The sequence below is a fragment of the Platalea leucorodia genome (assembly GCF_965183815.1).
Source record: "Platalea leucorodia genome assembly, chromosome: 3".
Classification (NCBI taxonomy): domain Eukaryota; kingdom Metazoa; phylum Chordata; class Aves; order Pelecaniformes; family Threskiornithidae; genus Platalea; species Platalea leucorodia.
The window spans coordinates 95,372,212-95,396,209 of record NC_138825.1 but is presented as its reverse complement, the minus strand read 5'-3'; the positions used below and the strand labels follow the sequence as shown (position 1 = coordinate 95,396,209).

Genomic DNA, 23,998 nt, shown 5'->3' with positions numbered 1-23,998 from the left:
AAACAAGTTGAGAAAATACCCCAGGGACAACCCTGCCAGACTAGAGGGCCATTTAATTTGCTAGAAACAGTTCTGAAAGGAACTGCTCCCCACAGAAACCCACCACCAGGAAATGGTACGCCTACCTGATAGGAGTAGCAGATGAAATACAACTGACTGAAGGACATACAAAAATTTCCATATTACAAATGCCTATAAATACCAACCCATTAACACTAAACCAGTCATTTAAACCTTTACCAGCTCTAAATGCACTTCCCCTCACCAAGAGAACACAGACTGAAGACATTTGGTTTACCGATGCCTCAGAAAAGAGAGTAAATGGTAGATGGTGATCTAAGGCCAGTATTAGACATTACCACTGGCAAATGAGTAATAGAAGAAGGTGAAGGCAGTGCACAAGTAAAAGAATTAAGGGCAGTTGTTTTAGCAGCACAAAATGGAGCAAAATTCATCTATGTATGTCAACTCCTATGCTGTGTGGGCAGGTGCCACACAATGACTTTGTCAATGGTAAGCCCTAAATTGGGAGGTAAATAGATCTCCAGTTTGGAGAACTGAAGATTGGCAATTATTAGATGTAGTTAGACAAGCGCCATTTAAACTAGGATGGGTAAAAGCCCATGTAAAAAATGACCAGCCAGCCACAAAATGGAACCAACAAGCAGATGAATTAGCCAGAATTAGGGGAATGAAAACATGAGACACACCAGACCCCGAATGGTACCAACTGGGAGAATAGTTGCATAGAAATTAGACCACACAGGCCAAGAAGCACTTTATTTTGCAGCTCAAAGCCAAGGTTGGCCTCTAGACAGGAAAGCATGTAAAATCATCCTTATAGAATGCCCCCAATGTAAATTGAAATTGCAAATGGATCACCCTGCTGAAGCACCACCCTTACATCTCAATAAAGGAAAAACCCTATGGTCAGTGAGGCAAATTGATTACATTGGACCCTTTAAACCCTTGTCAGGGTATCAGTACATCTTCATGGGAGTAGAAGTTGTCTCAGGCCTAATTATGGCAACTAAATGTTAGAATGCTAATGGTCAGAACATCATCGGGGATTATCCTCTTGGTTTTCACGTCTACCAGCCCCTGATGTCATCCAAAGTGACAAAGGCTCACATTTCTCCAGCAAGGAAGTACAGGAATGGGCAAAGCAGGAAGACATTCAATGGGTATCCCATACCCTCTACTACCTCCAATCAAACAGGATAGTAGAAAGAGCAAATGGTCTATTTAAAAGGAGTCTTAAACGTCACGAGCCCCACCGGGATACTCGATTGCCTGAAATGATTCACCTATTGAATAACCAATACAGACTAACAGGAAGCCCAGTCACTCGTGCATTCTTTCTGTCAGCACCTTATGGAGCACCTCCATCAGATGTAAAAACGTACCCTATTGCCCTCCAACCGGGGCAACCCGTTATGGTAGATTTCCCACAAACTGGCACTGTCCCAATGATGCTAACAAAACCCTGCGTTTGGCCTGGGAAGCAGAAGACAATGGAGCTAAACATTGTATTAGAGCTAGGTGGATACATCCTAGCCACTAACTAGAAGGGGTAACCAGTCCAGAAAAATCCTGCTGAGACTTCTATTGTTTTTTGTTTTCAGGAACAATACAAGGAATGATACCAGCACACCTCCCCTGGAGATCCTGGAATCCATCGGAGGATTGCTTATCCTTCTCACAGGAGTAATCATCACCAGCATGGATGAAATTTGGTTCACACATCAACAAGCCCAACGCACGGGATGGAAACTTCCAGTTCTTTTGCTTATGCTAATCAATATGGTAACTATAGTACATTCTGTGCCATACATGGTTAAAATTGATGGGAATACAGGAATACTGGGAAAACCAAGACAAAACCTAGCAATAACAATCACTGGTAATCACACAATGGTAAAAGCAAATAAAAGTCACCTTATTTCTGCTACACCAGGTGACAAAATCTCTATTGAATGTAATGTAACAAATTATTCAAAGGGAAACACCTACGTAGTCATCAAAAGGACAAATCAAACTCAATCAAAAGGCAGAGCAAACTGTTTCTCATGCCCCAACTGTATAATTAGTTTCCACTTTAATGACACAACTATAGAGGCAGTATGCCTGTGGACAGATACAGGGAAAGAGAATGGAAATGGACTATCGTTAAAGGTCACGCTAACGCCCATTCCCAGCCCTCACATTACACCAACCCTACTGCCTATTAACCTACTCCCTATTTTATTACTCCCACAACCAACCAAACTACATATCCTCCGATTTCTGAAATCAGACCCTATGCTATTAAATATACAGACCAGCAACAAGTGCTATTTAACCCATCATAGTCCCTCAAATGAGTGGAACTATCAATGCAGGTTAATATCTCTGCAATTAAACCTACCTGCGCACCATTCCTAAATACATCCTATACAGGATGGTTAGCATGGTTGCATGGGCGAACCTTCACCTCTCCAAAACGAACAAGGAGAGATGTGACTGGCAACCTAGGAACAGGATTCAGGAGTATTAAACAGCATAGACGCTGAAGTTTTAGCAAACAAATTAAGCTTGGCAGCGAGTAATTTGCATAAATTAAAACATCCATTTCGATCTTGTTTGCTGGCACTGGGAATTAGTCAATGGCTCTTATCTGATATATTGCCTAAATGGGAAAGAACTAACAAGAAGGACCACCAACTAATTGTAGACGCACTTGGCATTGCCCAGAATAATGTCTCTCTAGCTCTTAGCTGTATCCAAGCTCAGTTATTGGTGCAATGTACTGTAGCGGCAATTATAAGGGAAGGTGATGAGGGCACCTTGCCCACTAAGATTCAAAAGGTAATTTGGGAAAATGTGATTCAATTCAAAAAGGATTTCCAATCTTGGTGTATCTAGTCAACCTCACTTATGAGCCTACCTACAGTAAAGCATTGTTTTAACAATACGCAATGCTTTGGTATACACCCTATACCAAATCATTGCACTGGGATTAAACCACAATGGAACTGTACTCTACCTGTCAGAACACAGAGTATGGGCCCAACAAAATGGGAACAAATGGAAAACTGCTGATGTGACGCATGTCTTGTATGGGAAGAACAAGGATTTATTTGTGAAAGTAATACCATTAAGGCCCAAGACATTTGTCATGACACTGAAAAAAAAAGGTTTGTCATTCATATTCAGCTCCTGTCACACCCCACCAATTGTTACAATCTAACTATACATTGTATCAAGATTTATTACCTACCCCCATTTGAAGGAATCTCACATTGGTAAGAAAACTGTTGCAACATGATGACCTGTGTCAATTGCTAAAACGAATTCAAAACAACAGACAAAGAACCCTGATTACCATCTATCATAACCAGAGAAGATAGAGCACGTCCTAGGAAGAGTGAAAAAAGATGGAGGACACCACTGGTGGGAAACTCTCCTTGGATGCTCACCAACATCAACTGGAGCTTTGAATTTGATTTTATATCCAGCTGTAGTTTTGTTAGTTCTGACTTTATTTTGTTGCTCATCAATCATTCTGTAAATCAAAGTCTGGCGAATAATGAAACAAATTGTGTTAATCCAACATGTAAAACATACACAATCAACTGATTCTGTATGTGCAACGGTATATAATTAGCATTAATTGTAACACTTAAGCTAAGCAACTCTTCAGATAAATGTACCCTCAGCACTGATCTGCAATATACCACATATTTATGACATAGAGGCAAGAGGTAACCATAGTACCACCCTATGACTCAATAAAGTGGATTGACTGTAGTCATGAGGTGGAGTGTGACGGATGCACTCAACTCCTTGACCAAACTAGTCACAGTTTGGTTCAGGCTCCAAAAGAAGTAAAGGCCAAGGCTATAACCAGGCCAAGAAATTCTCTAGTTCCAATCTGGTCTCTGAAAACCCACACAAGAACAGGGTGACATGGTGACCTCTGATGCATATGGGCTTGGAAACTGCAACATCGACCATGCAATTAACACATCAATAGCACCTGGTTCTTCCAAGATTCATTTGTCAAGGAACAAAGAAAGTTGCGGGTACAAGGAGTCTCGTGCTTACCTTTTCCATCGCATGTAATTTGACTACGAGCCAATGATTCCATAAATATGACAGCCTGAGTGAGCCTTTCTCAAGCTCTCCCTGCTAAGCAGCTGGCTGCATGGTGGCGATCTCCCCTTGGGCTGGGACACCTCTCAAGGTTACTCCTTGAGGCCGAGAGACCCCTTACCAGCTGCAGATCGTTGGTAAGTGACTGACATCGCACATACCCTTGCATTACAGTGCACTAAGGTTTTGTGTTGGTAACTTTGAATCATTATTATATCCTCTGCAGTAAGTAATAGACTGGACCTTGCCATCAAACTTTGTTAAGTCTCACTTTTACAACATCTTACTTCAATAAAACCACTTTTGTTGATATCTTTGGCAGTGGTTCTTTAAGCAGTCAAAATAGCCCGCATGTGACAAGGTGCCAGCAGATAGTACCCAATATCTAACAGCTTTGGGATCAAGAATGACTACTGAAATACGTTTTTTTGTGAATTCTACTTGGCTTCTGGTTGCTGTTTACATCAACTCTTATGCATATGTGGGCTTCACAGCAGAACTTTATAGGATCCCTGTGTACAAAACCATGAAGTTTTGAAATCAGGAAGGGAAGAAAGCTTACTTCAGTCTGGAACTTACTGATACCAGTGGTTGACCCAAAGACTAGGGTCAACAGGCTACAGAGATACCTATTTCCAAACCCTGACAGGGGTGTTTGGCTCTGTATAAGACAGATGCAGTTGCAAGTTGAACAGGGTAGAGAAAGGATAGAGTGGCACAATGCTCTCCGGGCTTCTGACTTGGAATGCATACTGCAGATCAGTGCTACTGGCAAAGCTGCAGCCACGTTAAGCCTGCCTCAGAAAATTCACTCCAGCCTCTATGTGACTGAAGAAAAAAAAAATGAATCAAAGATACAAGTGGGTCCAGTTGACACTTCTCTCGAAACAGGAAAGCTAAAAAGCAATCACAGGATGAGGTAACTGCTAGCATAGCTTTTTGGACTTTAAGGTGTTTGCAGAGGGCATTAAACTGACTCTAGGGTTCAAAAAAAAGCTCCAGGCATAAGACACAGTCATCTGCCAGTTATATAAACAGAAACCTCCTGGGTGTAGCCTAAATATCATTGGGTCTGTTTACAGCATCTACCTTCTGCTCTTATCCTAGAGGTCCAGACCCTTTATACAGTAAATGAGGAAAATCAGGCATCTTTGGAGGGAGATTGTCACCACTGCAACAAATACTTGCTGTTTTCCTTCCAGATTTGCTTCCTCAGGTAACTTCAATCTCCCTCTGGAGAAGTCTAAAGTATGAATCATTACCAATCTAACAAAAAAAGACTGCTTTATGTCAATACTTATATTTGACTAGAAACATGTTCCTGATCTCAGCATTAAAAAAAAAAAAAAAAAAAAAAAAAACACATGAGAAATACCTCAACAACAACAAAGACAGTCTTAGGAACTTGTTTTTAAGTACCTGAGCAGCTTTTAAAAACTGCCAAAACCAACTACAAGCCCTATCTAGCCACCCTACGATGTATACTGGGAGCATACCAGTGGCAGGATTCCTCTGTTCAACTAAAGACATCTACAGCAGTGATACCTATGTCTCACTAACAGTTCTATTGTCAGTGGAAAGGAAGACGCACTTCAAAAGTACAATTCATTTAATACTGAAGTAGATGTCTCAAGTAAGAAGGATGAAACACAGTGTAGAACCGACTATTTCCATAACAAAGGCATCTGAAGTTTGGTGAGTGAATTCCACTCTCTGTAGCCTCCTATGAGCAAGAGAAGATAAGGAACATGTACTTTTTTATATATAGTCTTCACTAACATTTATTCAGCAAAGCAGGATATCTTCTGCAAGTATGTGAGATCCCCAGGGCCCAGTTCTTCCCTCCTAACAAAATAGTAGAAAAGGTACTTATATCCTGTAATTGGGCATGTATGCATAGGTGTCTCAATAGCTGCATCAGCCTGTGCATTTCCATAGCAAGCCCTAAGACGTATGTAAAAGGCATTGTACCTACTGTAGACCAGGGCTGAAGTTCCAAAGCTCTTTAGGGGCCAGAGACCCTGATTACCATTTCAGATCTGGCTGAGTCAATGATTTGCAATATGACTTAGGCCTTTAAATGATTCCAACTCGAAATAAAAGGAAATATTTAGGCCAGTAATCTTATTTCAGTTCCTTAAGTAACACTGTCAAGACTCCTCCTGTATATTTTATGAGCTACAAGTAGTTAATGGGCACCTAGAGCACTGTTTTCAAGCAGTTAACAGATCTACATGCAAAACAAGAAACCAGACATTAGTTCAAGTAAAAGCTGCAAAAAAAAGCTCAAATTATCATATTTACTCCTGATGTCAAACTGCAGTCTGTATATATGAGTGCATTTCTTACCCGGTCACCCTTACCACCAGGTAGGCCTGGAGGACCTGGCAGTCCAGGAAGTCCAATATCACCCTGGGGACCCTGTGAAAACAAGTCAAGGCTGTAAACTTACTCAGTCTGGTTTAGAATGAACAACTAAGGGTCATACCCTGACAAGCGGATGGGGCAGAGTCTTATTCCCAGAACAGTCCTAACTTGATGAAAGATGATTATCTGATGAAAATAGGGCTGATCCAAAATACAGCCCTTTAAACAGCGTCTTATTCTGATTTGATTGCTGACAAACACAACAGAAATTGCTTACAGGGCTTTCCACCCTCCAGTCCCTCGACGACAGTATGGTTTTCTTAAAAATACTCCGTAAGATCTTGCACTCTGTGACTTGCGCATTCCTCTGAACAGCAGGCTCTTTCAGCCCAAACCTCCCCAGCTATGCTTCTGACTGTTACTGTGTAAATACTGCTGGAGCACTGGTAAAAGGTGGCATTCATCATCCGCTCCATTCATTAGTTTCACGTAGCTGTTAGCAGAAAGCCAGTCTTTCATTGCTCCTGTTCCCCAAGCACACACAGCCCACACAGGAGTATGCAACCCAACTTTGCACATCACAGGATTTATGTTTTTTTAAACAGAAGAAAAAGTCCCACACATCTCCATATACTTTAAAACAGCATTTGCTAATATTAGCACAGTCACAGAGGACTGAAAAAGAAACTCAACAATCACTCGTTTCAACATTATTTTCAGTCCCCTGCATAGATAAATCTGTAAGTGTAGTTCCAGATGATATCATAGCTCCTTGAAAGTAAACATGAGCACTGAATATGGAAATAAACTGCTTACCCATTTCCCTGGTAAACCTGGAGGACCCGCAGGACCTGGCTCCCCTCTGCTACCCTTATGGGAAACAGAAGGACATTGTTACTTCCTGAAATATTTCCTGTGAACAGGGAATAAAGTATGATTTTTTTTTTCTTAATGTTTAGTGAATTATACTACAGAGCTGTTGGCTTTAATCAAGACTTCTGTTTATCAGTGCAAAAATATCACATGCATTAAAAATAGTGAGAATACTTTCTGAGAAATGTAAACATTTTTAGTTAACGATGGCATACAATATTTAGTTAGCATTAAACAATTCAACTAATTCAGCCTGCTGAGTGATTATGCACAATGAAGTCTCCTTCACGGGATCGCACCTGAGAGTTACCTGTCATGAACACATTTACTTCACCAAGACAACTCTGACGCGCATGCTTAGCTTTAGGCTTTTGCTCAGTTTCATCAACTGAACTCCCACACGACCACATACGTAAAAGCCCATGATCCCACCTGAACAATGGACAAATGTGAACTCAGGTTAAAAAAAAGTCTAGACTGTTATAGGGAAGGGTAACCTTTAAAAATCCCCATTCATAATAGTGATAAGTATAAATATGCTTTTTACTGGATTTTTACTTTATATCTTCACTTCAGATATATTTATTCATTCAGATCATCATATTCACATTAGTGTTATAACTCCATCTCTTAATGCTGCCATTCGAATATATAGTCTGGGTAAGCCTGACGTTGAGTCAAATTTTCAAAGATTTTAAACAATTTTCAAAGTAAAGTACCTTTCTCAAAAGGGTTTTTTCTCTTATGATTAAACCTTTCAGAACAGCGCAATAAGTGTTACAAATTTACTCTCAGCTGTACAGATATATGCCTGTACAGATAAATTCAAACGCTGTCCCAACACAAGCCTAAATCTCACTTGAGACACTTTTCTTACTTCCACTGGGTGAATACATAAGGGGTACTTGCTATAGAAGAATGATACAGCATTTAAGATCATAAAATATCAAGAATTGAAGTTATTAGATATGTAAGTAGATAACCTGTTATACATAACTTAGAAAATTTTTGATAAAAGCAGATCTAAGCATTCTAGTGCTGTATACAATGGATAATTTTAAATATAGATATTTTCTTCATAATAAGAAAAATACTGTGAAATATTGTGACATACTAAACAACAAAAGGAGAGGGCAGACATGGTCTTTTACACCAGGTCCTAAATGCAATGACAACTTCTCACACAAGCTTAGGAAAACTAACTCTACAATTCAAAAAATAATTAGGTATCCTGGAGAGATCAGAGAACGAAACATAAACAGACTTTTCCATTAATTTCCTTCAAAATATCCTGTGGTGTTAAAATCACTATTCCTTTAAAGAACTTTGTATAATTTCTAGAAATTTCTTTATGTAAAAAAAAAAAAAAAAAAGAAAAACAAAAAAAGGCCCCCAAATCACCTTCATGTTACAACCCAGAAGATGCATTAACCTTTTTGAAAATCTGTTATTTAATCACATAATTCTGTACTACATCTCTGACCTGGAATAATACTACATTTCTGATGCAGGAAAGAGAAGGATTAAAACTATGACCAGTATTAGAAACTCGTTTCCTCATATATGTCATAACATTCATGTCTGATTGCTATACAGCTATAAAACAAAAGCAATGTCACCTTCCATAGAATTAAAATCATATGATAAACCTCTTGAGCACATCAAAGGTTCTGCTGGTCCTCCAGAATGCAAGAAAAATCTTCTGTTTTATTTTAAATGCAAAAAAATGATTTTGTCAAATATACACTACAGGCACTTATCCAAACACCAATGCTTTTCTAAGGTGGTAAAAAAGAAGGTTAGTATACAGAAGACTGGAATACAAAAGGATAGTATTTCCTGTGAAAACTGACATTATGTCTGTAAGGACAGATCACTTCAAAACTAAGGGCCGCCACTGCAAGATGTGCAGGAGTTGTGTTTTAGCACGTAAGAGAGGAACTGTAACCCAAAGAACAAACAGGAATCCCATTGGCGCATGGCATAACTTAAAAGACTGTAACACTTCCCCCAAGTTATACCTGACTGAAATGGCCCTGGGATAGGATTTACATTGAGCTAGTTACTTCTGGTTCCCTTCATAGGGGATGAAGAAAAAAAGGCATCTTGAAATGTCCTCATGTAAACATTTAAAATACATCACGAGTCATGCCCTAGAAGCACCTACATTTTCCCCACAGACTATAAGTTTCTGTAACAACTGGTTCAGGCATTGACATCTGTACTTGGTCAGATGAAACCCTCCTCTGTGCTCCAAGTTACTCATAGGCAATAATCAGAACAGCAGGCAGTTTGGCCATGTCCTCAGCCTACCTTTCTTACACGGCAGCCCTGTATATAGCACAGTCCGTAGCTGCAGGCCACTCACAAATCAGTGGGCCTGTTGCACTGGTTTTAACAAAAAAAGGACCAGAATCTGTATGGTTTATGCACTTTTGACAAACTTCAAAATTCCTACATTTCCTAGAGGTGGAACGCTTGAAGAGGGGAAGTAGCTACTCTAGTTTAGAGTGAGCTGGGACAGACTGGCTTGCACCCGTGCTGGTAAACCTTCCTGGCCTACAATGAAGGGAGGTAGCATGCAGACTATCACTGCAGATGGCCGCTGAGTACTCCAAAGACTGGCCACTGCCTAGAGATTATTTCAGTCAATGATGTTAGACAGTGTGGACCAAAAGCACGTCCAGGACCGCACCAGTACTTTAACAGTATAGATAATTGATTTCTGTTAAGTATACTATCGCTTAGCATGTCAGTACTGCTGAGGATAGGGTCATTCTCCCAAAGGACGGCAAGGCACATGTGAAATGGTAGTACAGCACCGCAATGCTGAACAATACCAGGATGCAGCCCTCCCACAGCTGATGTGCTAGGCTGTGCTTACAACAAAACCTACCTTCCCTTTGTTCCAAGGCAGGATTGCTGGACCACTCAATACATTTAAATGAAGATTTAATGTCTCCCTCTCAGTTCTCTTAGATCTATATTTAGCCTTTGAACAACATACATAACATACATAAGGGGACATTACAGGATTTACAGCAGACCCTCCTTTAGGTTGTCTGGGATAGTTTTCATCCTCACTTAAATTTTGAAGACTTGATTCTTTTATAGAATTCCCACAAGCAGTTACAGAATGCATTCTCATGCTAAAATGGTTTCTTTTACCGTTTTATTGATTTCCTGTTGATCAATTGAGTGGAACAATAATATGAATGAGAGTATTTGCCAGGTAATTTGCATCTGACTTAGCTGCCCAGATAATCAAAACACTAATCAGAATCTCTTGACAGGTAATTCACAGTGTATACTGTAATAAACTCTCCTCTACTTAAGAATTTTGTTTTTATAATATATGTCATACCAATTTTAGTATATTCAATAGCAGTGCCATTAAGAATTAAATCTATGCAGAATATAAAAGAATAAACTAAGTATATTTTGGAATGAACTTTTTTAAACTTAGTATTCCAAAGTCTTTTGCAAAATGTAACCCATTTATCAATTATATGCTTGCGAGACTTTAACTCATCAATTTTTTTTCATCCAAAATCTCAGAGGAATTAATTTAAGTTCAAGGATTTATGCATGGACGCATCAACAGGACTCTTCCTTTGACCTTCAGTACAGTACTAAAAAGTATTCAAAAATATTAACTACTATTTGCTGGAAGAGTAAATATACAGCAAACTTTCTCTGAGATTTTAAATGCACCTTTGCACCTTTCTCAGAGTAATAATTAAATTGTACTGCTTAAGATAATGGTAAGAGATAGGTGTAGCATGAAATGTACCTTCCTCTTAACTGTGTCATGCTTTGGACACAAGCAGCAGCCCAACAGCTGCCATTCTCTTCAAGGATGATACCGTGGCCAAGTATAAAGGACAGAGACCTTTCATACTGGCTGCATCTGTAGTGTTAACTGAAGTCTAGGACAGCTTTAGGACACTAACTCCATAACAACTGCATTTTTTACCCAGGTTATTGTCTACACTGCTCAGGAGAAGCCAACATTGGGATATCTGCTGACATCCAGAGGTCTAGCATGCCCAAAAGTCAAAAGGAAGCTGTTGCTGGAAGTGGAGGGGTAAAGAGTGAGGTAGCAGACAGGAATCTGATCATGCAGTTTGGAAAGTCAGGAATAGACAGTATGAGAACTGGAGAGGCTTAGAGATACTAAACAGGTTTGGCTGGGATATGTAGTCTGTGAGTGAGAGAGGAGAAAGTGCTACCCTGTACAAACCATGCTGCAGAATTGTGCAAGGTCGGATTTTAGTCACATCCATCTAGAGGCTTACGTTTACTGGATAAAAAGCGTACCTGGCAGGATGGAAATCCTTTTGTTCTTTTGACTCTGCTATAGACTGTGCAATGCTAATCCCTTTAGCTGTGTCTTACATGTAAACTATGACTCACCACTTGTGGAACACCTCTGAAATTATATATACAAAATATTCACACAAATACCTAAACATATCATATAAACTGAGGCAAGGACATTTCATCCTACCACACTACCAATACCACTACACCGATACCAACTATGGAACATTACCCATTATTTTAGTTGGAGCCATGTAAAAAGAATATGATAGAAAAGCTAGATTTTAGTTATAATTGTTAGGGTAACCAAAGGTACATTTCAGGGTAGGTAAGACAAAAATATCTTTAAAGACTCAAAATGTTATTTAGCTGAAAGTAATTTAAAATGCTGAAAACAGTATTATCTAACTTCAGGCTGTCTGACATTTTAATAGCAAATCCAAGGTACTCTCCAGGCTCCCTTGTTATAATAAGCAGAGAGACAAAGGCACCTCCAGAGAGCAAGTCAGCCCTAGCAACCAGGGCCCCTCAGAAGTCTCTCAGAGGGGGCTACAATATCAAATCTTAGGCAGCTAGATACTTAACCTCTCTTGCTAATGTTAGGAAAACATGCATTGCATCCTAAATCCTCAACAACATATATATGCTGGCGTGCATATAAATCGAGTTTTCTCAATTTGCTAGGCAAATATTGAACTTTAAGTTAAATGGTTACTTAAATGTTCCAAGCTCTTTACACTGCAAAACCACAGGCTGGGATACATGTTCTCCAAGTGTTAGCAATTTAAAGGTTAAATAGCTGAAGAAAAACAAGGGATGAAAAAAGCAGGGGCAGGGGTCAGTATCTTCTGCAGACACAATATGAAAAATTAAATCTTACTAAATCTCAGCAAATATGAAAGAAAATGGTTAAGCAGCTTAGGGAGCATGGCTAAACTCCACTGATTAGGAATGACACTCTGATGTTTGAGAATTGCTTCCTTTGGGCCACCTGCCATGATGACAGGCTTAGAAAGGTTTAAATCACAAATGAGTTTGGTAATTACTTGGATTGGCTAGCATAACATGAAGCAAACATAAGGTTAACCGACAAAACGATTAGGGTGGAATGGAGAATACGTTTGATTTAGAAACAAAAGACAAAATTTCCATGTTGCTCCAGTTGTTTTTCTGTTTTACTGAACAGATGAATAGTAAATGAAATAAACAAAAGTAAAACTTTTTTCCTTCTCAGGTGCCAACTTAAGTTTTTTAAGGAAAAGCAATGATAGACTGAAATGGTACTTTTGAAAGTAATTTTCTCCTAGGGAGATTTGTCAGCAGTGAGGTAAGAGTCTCCCAATACATGAGGTTTTGCCTGTTTTTAATTAGAGCTAGTTATACTGTTTTCAACCATTTAATATCTTCCCTGTGAAACTGCTTACAGAGTCACAAAAGGCCAAAATTTGAATCTGCTGCTTAGTAACAACAATACCGTTCCAACTACATTCCAACAGTTGTTTAATAATGAAAATAACATTGAAACAACATGGTTTATGCCAGTGGATGCTACAGGCTATTTGCTAAACAGCATAGAAATATTAATGTGTCCCACAGAGTCACTGATGATTGCTTAATAGCACTCCATTGTGTAACTCCTCAAAAAACTACACACTAGTCGAAGTGAAAATTTTCTCTCAAAAAGATGTCTTTTGCAAGCAGCTAAAGCTGAAAAGTCAGGGAATTTTTTAATATAACACAAATGTAGGCATGTTGTTTTTCCCTAGTGCAGATACCAGCCTGCTTTCCATATTAGCAGAGTCAGCCTTGTTATCCCCCCCAAACTTTCACTGGAGCTCCTTTCCTCTACCGTTCTGGCCCTCCTGGAGCTACCAGCCACGCTGTCTTTCCCCAGTAGTGATGTAAAGAACAGGGGTAAGTGAAATGGGAAAGTGAAGAGGATGTCTCATGAGGCTGCTGCCATGCAGCGATACATTAAGGGACTGAAGTTCTCCATATCCTGCAAAACATCAAGGTTTTTTCCAACTCCAAGGAAGAAGCCCAGCCCCTTTTGACTTCTACCTCAGTCTTCTATTACCAAGAGTGAAATGGAACAAAGGGTAAAGGAGAAAGAAAAGAACTGAGGTGAGTGCTAAAGAGGATAATTCAAAATAGGAAGGAAAAAGACAAGAAAAATATGTGAATAGTAACCATAAAATCCTCAGGCTTTGAAAGTGTTTGGTTATAAAACTTTGGTCAAAAACTATCAAATGTTAAAGTTGTGAGAAAATTTCAAAATCTGAAAAAAATCCAAAAATATTCACATGAAAAATTCTCTTTAGAGCAATTATAAAAGTTTTTCTCAACTTATTTTCGAAATTTCTAGTTTTAGAAGTTTGAAAATCATGGAGTGTAGAATTATTTAACCAGCAGATTTTTTTTTTCTTGGACATGTAAGGGCAGAGTCCTAAAAGCTGAGGCTCAAATATATCTACTACATGTACATGCTGCAGAAGAGATAGTACTCTTTATTCTGCCCTGAAAACAAGTACAAATTCAACTTGGACCAAAGCTCACTGAGGTTCAATAATCCAACCCTGTGTCCTTCCTGAACAAAAAATCCTCATCATTCCAGTTTTTTGTGTAGAAGTAATGTTTTTTCCAGTGTTCCCAAAAAGAAAACAGAAAGCCATTCCAGTCACATGCTGCCTGTAGTCTTCAGCAGAAGGAAGATAAACATAGTAATTATTCAAGGTTCTTTACAGCTTTAAAGGAACTATAGATGAGAAGTAGATTACTGCTTACGGTTCTACATGCTAACTTACTTTATTATCAATAATTTACTTCCTTTCTCCATTTTGTATTGACCAAAATTTTTTCTTTCTATGCTTTTGTTCTAATGTTCACATGTTTTCCAAAATGAGCGCACTTTGTAAAGACAGAGGAAATACAGGCAAGATACCCAGATGTCTTGCTGGTCTCTAGAGTGATAAACAGAAAAATCATTGTATTTAATCTGCATTAAGTATTTCTGTCCGACTACAGGGTTACTAATAATTAACCTTGCATGTCAACTCCTGTTCTATGGACTGCTGATTTTGTAAATTCATGTTCACATTGAAAGGATTAAAAGCATAGTTTAGCAGATTACAGTGCATTATCAGAGCGGGCAATTACTTTTGTCTGATTCAATTATAATTCTTATTCCTGTTACAATTATACAAAATATCAGCTCAAGAAGAACAGGGCTGAAATCTTTTTCTAGTACACCCAACACTTTTAAACACAAACAACAAAACCTTACCCAGCAACCTGGGTATATGGGAGGCTGAAGATACCTGTATTCCATCCTAGTAAGTATATGCTCCTATAATCCCCTTTTTGTATCATACATAGGCAGCTGTGGACACAGCACTCATACAAAGATTCAGTCTAAAATAAACGTGAGCTCATGAATTAATGCATCTAGCACATGATAATGCAAACCACGGAAGAAAATGAAATCTCTTACTTGGCTGACTGCTGCTGTATGTTTAAGAGTTAATTCAGAGAAGATATTCCTGACCCATGAAACACCCTTATAAATATATCCCTGTCAGTTACTCTCTAAGCCGTGTATACGGATAACCCTACAACTCCATGACTACAACTCTTATGTCACTGTATGATAGCAGAAGCTCAAAAAATTCCAGGAAAGTATCCCTAGGGTATCAGTGGCAAGAGAGAAGCTTGCAAAAGCAATTGGTTACAGGGCCTGGAGCCTGGTCAATGTCATCAGACTGAATTTTGGTATATGAAAATTTTCTTCAAATCACTGACCCTCTCAGCCCTCACAGAAGGATTAACAGCAAAGGGAAATTAGATCAGCCTTATGTAACTTCAATCCATGCCAGGTCCGCTCTAGAGGGAATCGGAAATCTGTACCCAGCAGACTCTAGTACCCCAAGCACGCCTCAGGAACAGCTGTCCTTTGTCTTCAACAGTGAGCCTTAGCAAATGCCATCAGTTCACTTTCCTTAGCACATTTATTTCCCGCGGCGAGCTACCTGCCCAGCAACGATTTCTCCAGTCTTCCAAATCTTTCTAGTGTTAAGGAAAATCTCCAGTGAAAGAAACTACATCAGTATTCCCAAGTAAATGCTTTACTTCACATCACTATAGCTACATTCATAATACCGATGAGAACGGGCCAAGGCACAGGCCCAAGCAGCATCCCACCATCACCCATGATAATGGTCAGTATGTTTTTGTCTCAGGCGAACTGGGCTTTCCTAGATAATGCCCAAGAATAGTTTTGGGAACACAGGCAAGAGACTGTTCCCAATATGCAACTTGACTGCACCCAGCCTGCTCTTAGACATGACAGGGTGTTAAGGGAGTTTAGCAGTATGAAGACAAACCATGCCAGGCCAGTCGACCAAGGGGGTGAGGACAGTCTCTAGCCATTTTCTTTACCCGGTAGGACAGACAGCTAACTTTCTTTCATACCTTGCCTCGCTGTTCACATTACGTGCATTAGAAAAAGATACTAGCAAAAAAAATTCATGTTCTGAATACTTGGTCCAAAGTTCAAAACTTTGTAATGTACAGCTAAGCCTTGTAATATACAGCACAAGCTTCTTTAAGAGGCTGAAACAGTTAAATAACAGAGCAAATGATCTACTGGCAGCTAGTGAATTTAAGCTTTTGAACACCAGTTGTGAGAGTTGAGTGTTGCAGTGGAAGAACAGGAGTTTGGTTGCAGCTTTTTGTCACAAACCACCCTCCTTCCCTCTGTTTTGGCTTTTACTCAGCATATTTAAAAACAAAGACCAGAAGAATATAAAAAAGGGTTTAAAATTTACTTCGTCACCAAAGCCAGAAACAGTCATAGGATATGTGCTGCTGGATTTCTCTATGTGATGATGCACATCCATCTGGTACAGAAGGGGATTAGAGAACACCTAGTATTTACCTTAAAATTAGCACTTGTGCTGAATAATATTTTTACCTCATGGTTAGCTTCAGCAACCATAACTTGAGACACTGCAATATTACATACGCTCAGTTAAAATTTATTCAATACTTACTGGTGGTCCCCGGGGTCCTGTTGGACCTGCTTCTCCCTCTGGCCCCTGTTCACCCTGTTTTGGGAACAGGAAGTATGCAACAAATTTGAAAAGTGATTATTTGCACAATGCAAAACTTCTCATTTTTCTAGATCTTTTCAATAAGATTAATGATCTTACCGGTTTACCAGAATTTCCCATCAAACCTGGCACCCCAGGGGGACCTCTATTACCCTGTTGGACAAAAGATGAAAAATATTAGCCAAGCCAATGGTTGACTGTTCCATTTTAAAATAAAAAATAAGGAAATCAATAAGGTCTAAAAAAATCAGCCTGTATTCATTTTTTAACTTGTACCTTTATTATGGTTTTCATTTAACTTTCACCTAATTCCTTCTATCTAATTTTTCAAAACTGAGATTTCAGTTCTTTTGTTGTTTACATACTGACAAATCCCAAATACACTTGATTGCTGCTCTCAAATCACAGAAGGATAATATAATTCCATGTAATTTCAGAAGAAATTCATGTCTCAATCTAGTTTTCTTTTTCAACTACTTAAAACTAAACTCAAACATTATTGTCTGAAACATTCCATAATCTGAATCATAGAATACTTTTTTAAACTTAATTGGAATTGATGCTGCAATTTGGTGGTACGTAAGTAGAGATGACAATCTCTGTGATTCAATCAACTTAGGGCAGCTATAAATATTATTCTTATTATGAGATCCCTGATTTCAAACTGTAGTGAGGTACCCATGTCACATATCTCCTCTAGCAATGATTTCCACGAATTTAGAAGGAAATGGCCTTTTTTAGGTATTATTTAATGCCTGGAATCATGAAAACCACATCATGTAGCAAAAGAATCATGAAAAAGCACACCACTAGAGCTGATAAAATAATATATTTAATTCTTTCAGCCAAAGGCTTGTCTCTTACCACAATGGAAAGTTAATATAATTTCACTGAATACTTTAGAACTTAATAAACACAAATACAGTATTATAAGTCAGTACTCAAGATGATTTACCTTTGGGCCAGGAATGCCTTTCACACCTGGAGAGCCTGGTAAACCCTGAAAGAAATAACATTTACAGTGTTTATTTATTGTTAAGGGGATTGGAAATGGTGTTGAAAAACATCTTTCTCATGTTAAAGTATTCCTAGTCCTTTTACTTTATATTGAAGCACTTTCATCCAATAACGGACCAAGCTTAAATTCCTTCTATTTACAAAGTAACAGATAAGGAGTATTATTCCCACTTCATAAATCGGCAAAAGGAGCATGAAAAAGTGAGGAGTTGTGGTTTATTCTGACTTAGACTAGAAATAGGTTCTCGATCCCAGTATTCTGAGACTGGAGGTAGAGATTTTAACAGACACTTTTTGTAGACATTTCATCCCCTCCTCACTTCGGTGCAACAGCAAGTATGCTTTTACCAAATTTTCTTCCAAGCTTAAGAACTCTCTTCATATTACAAATTTACTTCCAGTTCCATTTTAACGCAGCTCCTTCACTATATCCTCACAGCAATTACGCCTATAGCATAGTGTTTCAAAGAAGTTTCTATTTAGTTTTTGACAATTGGCACAGTTTTCAGTTAATGTGCGAGGATTACCTTCTAAAAGAGTCCATAAAGCACTACTGATTCCCTATAACTTCACCACAGGGGATACACTAAAAAACTCCCCCCTGCCTGCAGAAAGAAGTATGAGCGTGATGCATTCCAGATGTTCTGAGCCAGCAGAATATCAAAAGGAGATGATTGTTCATCTAAGGTCTGTTAGACTAGCAGGTCGGCTCTTCCAGCTCACTCTGGGAATAGGTTTGGCCCTAGTCAACACAATGATACCAGCTCTAATTGTGGGGTCACACCATAATATCCACAGGGTCTCAGATATGAAAAACCCTAAAAGAATTGCATACTGGCCACAAACGTTTTGTAAGATCGAGTTCCTCGCTACAGCACCATGAGGAGGTTTAGGCCTTTTTGCAAAAGTTTTGGATACACATAGCAGAATTTCCCCTTGCATTAGACATACTCTTCCTGGGTCTTTTGCTTAGGTTTTCACTTAAATTACTACATCATCAGCATCAAGCTAACCTATATATGGCCTTTCTGTGGTTTGAACTGAGCCTAACTTTCAAAGGTAAAATACCACATACTTACTGGCAGTCCCTGAAGCCCTGCATCACCTGGAGCTCCGGGTTTTCCTGGTTCACCCTGAAAAACATTTTAAGTTGTAATTTATGCAAATCAAACAAAAGGGAAAATTTTATTTCTGGAACACAGAGCTGGAGTACTTTTGCGTCTGTAGGATGGGAAAGTTCATTCAATTACCCTAATAATGTGCATAAAGCCATGGGCAGCAGCATGATAAAAAGCCACAAATGAGTGAACAAATCTAGGGCACTGTCAAAGCTCAGAGATATGCCAACTGTGCCTTACTTTTGCTCCAGGCATTCCAGGGATCCCTTCCCGGCCATCGACACCTGGTAAGCCCTTGAAAGAAAAAAAAAGAAAAAAAAAAAATTAATGTATTGTTGGAGAGATTTCACCCAAGCACTCTGATATACAAAGTAGCATGACATGAAGCAAATGAAGAAATGAAATATACATACAGACTCTCCTTTAGGCCCAGGGAGACCGTTTATTCCTCTTGTACCTTGAGGGCCCTAAGAATAATAATTTTAAAAAATTAAAATAAACACACCGAAATGACAGATGCAAAGAATGTCAACACATACTCATTCAGATATGCATTACTTTGAGAGTACCAATTATGTTGTATGTTTATATGCTAAAAGCAACCAATGTTTGCATGTCAACCGGAGTTGAAATTTGTCTGTGCTCACCCTTTCTCCCTTTGGACCTGCCTCTCCCAATGGACCTCTCTGTCCTTGATCCCCCTACAAGAAAAAAAAAATATTATTTTAGCAATAAAACCAGAATAAAATTACTTGTATTATTAACTAAAACCTGCAGTAAATCAACAACAGTACAATTCACACTTGGTTAAAGCAGACGTCTTAAACTCATACTATGTTTAAAAATGCAGTTTCTTAAAACTGCAGCTGGCAGCTACATTTTAGAAAAGACCGCTCAAGCCATCCCCTAGGAATCCAGGAGTGTCTAAGGAAAGGATATTGCACTTCTTCAGCCCATACAGTTACTGGCTATTCCAAACATAAATTCCAGCTGGGGGAGCAGGGAAGAATTTAAAAATTGCACAAATTGCCCTGTACGGGTTTTGTTCTAATGAATTAATATTTTCCAGTTTAAAACCTGAAAAATTCCAAGCCACCCTAATGCATGGTAGCACTCAGAATGAAGAAGTAACAATAACATACTAAGAGGCTAAAATGTGTTCATCTACCCCATAATTCCTTGGGGACAGTAAGAGATTCTGGACTTGACATCACTGTCATATCATTTATTCTTCTGTGGGGAATCAATGGAATGGGATTAATCAGAGGCTTTTCTGATTCACAGCCACAAAGTTTCAGGTCTTCGTATCTAACTGGGTAGACCCTGGGAAGTGTTTGGCGAACATACACTCTACTTACAGGTGCACCAGGAAGACCTTGGGGACCAGGCTCACCATCAAGTCCACGAGCTCCCTACAAACAAGTAGATAACACAAGACATTAAAATGAAGTGCTGAAACACTAACAACTTATGCTCCCTCCTGGTTTGCTGGGAGCTGCCACTTCTCTACCCCTGAGGTATTGTATAGCTCTAACTTTAAAAAAAAAAAAATTTGGCAAACTTTTTTTTTTTTTCAATCTATCTTGTTTTTTTGTGGAGTTATAAAAGCCAATATTTTTTAACTATGGAAAAATGTCATTCAAAAAATTACATTCTGTTCATTCTCCAAAAACTCATACCAGACAGTGAAGAGGCAGACCTTTTCACACTACTTCAGAAAATGCGTGTGTCGTCCTTAATAATACTATATCCTTCACAACATAATAGAATAGCACCAACATGTGAATAGAAATTATCAAGTGCAGCGCAGCTATTTTTATCACATATGTTTCAAGGAAACAATGTAATTGCTACCATGAAAGTAATTTTAAATGGAGAGTGGAAAAAAAAAAGTTTTCAAAAAGATTTACAGAGAATAAGGAACTGCTTTGTCAAACAGATGTAGTAAATATTCCAAACAGACAAAACAGCACAAAAATGTTGGCAAATAACTATGAAGAATTAGAAGATAGAAAGAAGGACAGAAAAGCAAAGTAAGACAGTAATAGCTTCGCAAATGTGTCCGAGAGGTTAGGAAGGATCACTCATGAGAAGATGCATAATCAGGACAAACATGATGTTGTTTTTGAACATAGATGATCACAGAATAAGTTTTCTGTGATTTCATTTCTGGAGAAGGAGACAACGGCATGATCGCTACATTTTATTCCTTCCAGAAATTTTTAGCATATAGATTTAGCAAGATCATAAGAATAGAAATGTAACAGTCTGTTTTGAAACAACAGTTAAAAACACTTTGATGAACAGCAGGAGAATTACCCAGCAAAGTCAGAGCTCATATAAACATGAATCCCACTGGAAGCAATTTAAGACACAAAACATGCAAGAGACACAAAGAATGAAGAATGAACAAACTCTCAATAAAAAGCTCTAATAAAAACTGGGACAGTAGAAGCAAAAGGCTTCAGGAAGATGCAAATCACAGGAGGGACTACTTAATAAATTTTAGCTTTAAATAAAACATGTCATAGTTTACAGCTGCTATAACTTGCTATCTTGCTAACTACATACTTGCACACATGCCAAAATACTATAAATCCAAGGATCAGAGGGAAAGGTGTGAAGAGTACGTGCACTTCATTAATCAGAACGACCAAGCTGCCTTTCTTCCTAGCCATAAGTACAGTAGCTATGGAAATACAGCTGGCGGGAGAGAGAAAATGCAGGGGGAAAAAGCAGGAATTTAAATAAGCTTTAAAAACATTCAGGGGTGTACTTTTTTTTATCCAGGCCATTTTATGGAAAGAAAGGTTAATACTCACTTTAGTACCTTTAGGTCCCATTATACCAGTTATACCTCTGATACCTAGGATGCCCTGAAAATGAAAAGTATATTCAAATTATGCTTAAATCTTTGCATCAGAACTGTCCTAGTTTTCAGACAGAAGACTCAAGAGTTCTACATGCTTTCTTTATGCTTATTTTACTACTTTCTTAGTATAGAAGGAAAAATCCAGCTACTTCTGCATTAGAATATTTAATTTATATGGTAATTTGATATTTTACTAGTTTAAGACTTTTTTAAAGAGTAACAAAACTATCAGGTTGAATGCTACAATCACAAATATGCCTTAAGGACTGAAAAAACCCACTAATTTCTCTTATTGGTTACCACAGAGCTGAAGCATTCTCCCTGTGCAGCCTGTGTGAGACGAACACATGAAGGCCAGACTTGCAAAAGTGCTAAGTTGTCTTAAGTGAGGTATAGGACAGATGCAGGAGAAAGGCACCATCAAACTTTATAGAAGTCTAGAGGCAGACAAAACTGGGCAAGGTTTTTGAGAATACAAGTGCTAACTTTATATGCCCACCACACTTGAGAGGCTGGACTGAGCAGACATCCCAGTGCAACAAGAGGCATCATAACTATCATCACCTCCTTTCAAAATACAGTCTCATGGGAAATTTGGCTTCATTTTTTTCCTCTTCCTGAGAGACTGAAACTACACGACACATCTTCTCTCTGCAGAGAGACCAAACCCTCAGCCATAACATGTTTGTCCTGCAAGAACGCACTACAACTGTGTTAATGAAACAGCTACAGGCACTTCAGTGCAGCATAGGCAAACCAGACTCTTGATGGGCAGCCCTTTTACTCACTCCTAACGAAGCTAGATGGAATCTTGTACAGAACATTTAAAGCTTTGTCCGCCCAAAATGTGAGAGAAAGCATGATAATGCAACAGTGACTACAGCAGCCCAGTAAGGGGGAGACCCACAGCCTAATCCTTGTTCCAATATCAGAGACGGAAGTAGGCACACTGTGGTACTCATTGCTTTCTGTCAAAAGCAACACCTCTTCCAGAGGTGGCTATCTTATGCAAGTCTTCTTATCAACGCATTACATAAGTGCTAGACTGCGGGTGCTGCTGTGGAGACGGGATTTCTAATCCCTTCTATGGATCTGAGCCTTACATTCATTTATGTAAGAAACAAGAAAATACAACAGATTCTACAGCCTCTCCATCTGTGCCTCTAAAGCACTGCCTATCCTCTTTTCCACAGGTGGTCTATCTGACATTACTTTCTGCATATTATGAATGCTACATTTTAATAAGAAACAATTATTTTAAAGCTTGTTTGTAAGGTCGTCAACTCGTGAAACAGTGAAGTGAAATGAGTAATGTATTTAAAAAAAAGGAAAGGAAAGTCAATCTCTAATTGGTTTTAATTCTACTGTGTTATTTCACAGTGATATAAGAACTTTATGAAACTGAGTTTGGCCCTTCAGACAGCAGAAGCTGCATCTTACACAAGTACTTTCTCTGCATCAGGGCCCCAGGAATACTTTTTTCAGCATCAAACATAAGAAGGATTACACCCTTTCCTTTACTTAGTCTCTATTCTTTCTCTAATCCTAATCCAGACATTTATGTTGTCTTATGTTTATAGAGAATTCCGTAATTTAGGATTTGGATGTCATGTGCATCAAGGTAAATTCCTGTATATCACATCTGGACACCAATGGCATTAAAGAAATAGTTTCACACCTAGGGAAAAAACATAAGATCCCATCAGAAAATAAACTATATAAAAATGTGTTATGCATAAGGTCTATGCCTACTTCTCTAACTTAAAATGACCCCTTTATTCTGTTTCCTATTGCCTGTTCAGCTGTGATAACTATAAGAGCAGCTCCTCACAAGGAAACAAGCTGAGGAGGTATGTGCCAGAACAAAGAAGTCAGGTGAAGCAGGACAAGAAAATAACTCCAAAATCATAGGTGTGATTCAAGGCTGCTTCCTTGGCATGCAAGAAGGCAAAAAACTGAAGGGAAAAAAAAAAAAAAAGTCTGTTCTTCAGTGGCTGCTACTTCATCCTCAAGTCTTAGCTAAGCCTCAATTTCACAGTTAAACGTGTTTTAAACATAAACACTAGCTTTGCAAGGCTGAAGTCAGAGTCATCAAAATTATGGAAAGGAAGACCAGGAAAAAAAACTATTTGCACAGCCTAATATAACACAAAATTTAGGACATTAAATACTTTTTAAAATAAGCC

General features: G+C 38.6%; 1 protein-coding gene across 1 annotated transcript in view; it reads right to left on the bottom strand.

Moving 5' to 3' along the window:
* The window catches only part of COL9A1 (collagen type IX alpha 1 chain), a gene marked incomplete at both ends in the record, with an annotated part of 58,407 nt that overhangs the window by 15,227 nt on the left and 19,182 nt on the right, over window positions 1–23,998 (bottom strand). The window contains 11 exons of the mRNA XM_082305974.1: window positions 6,484–6,555; window positions 7,318–7,371; window positions 16,746–16,799; window positions 16,905–16,958; window positions 17,761–17,805; window positions 18,902–18,955; window positions 19,181–19,234; window positions 19,354–19,407; window positions 19,588–19,641; window positions 20,299–20,352; window positions 21,763–21,816. Of these exons, the coding sequence (XP_082162100.1) occupies window positions 6,484–6,555; window positions 7,318–7,371; window positions 16,746–16,799; window positions 16,905–16,958; window positions 17,761–17,805; window positions 18,902–18,955; window positions 19,181–19,234; window positions 19,354–19,407; window positions 19,588–19,641; window positions 20,299–20,352; window positions 21,763–21,816 (603 nt within the window). The remainder of the gene's footprint in view (window positions 1–6,483; window positions 6,556–7,317; window positions 7,372–16,745; window positions 16,800–16,904; window positions 16,959–17,760; window positions 17,806–18,901; window positions 18,956–19,180; window positions 19,235–19,353; window positions 19,408–19,587; window positions 19,642–20,298; window positions 20,353–21,762; window positions 21,817–23,998) is intronic.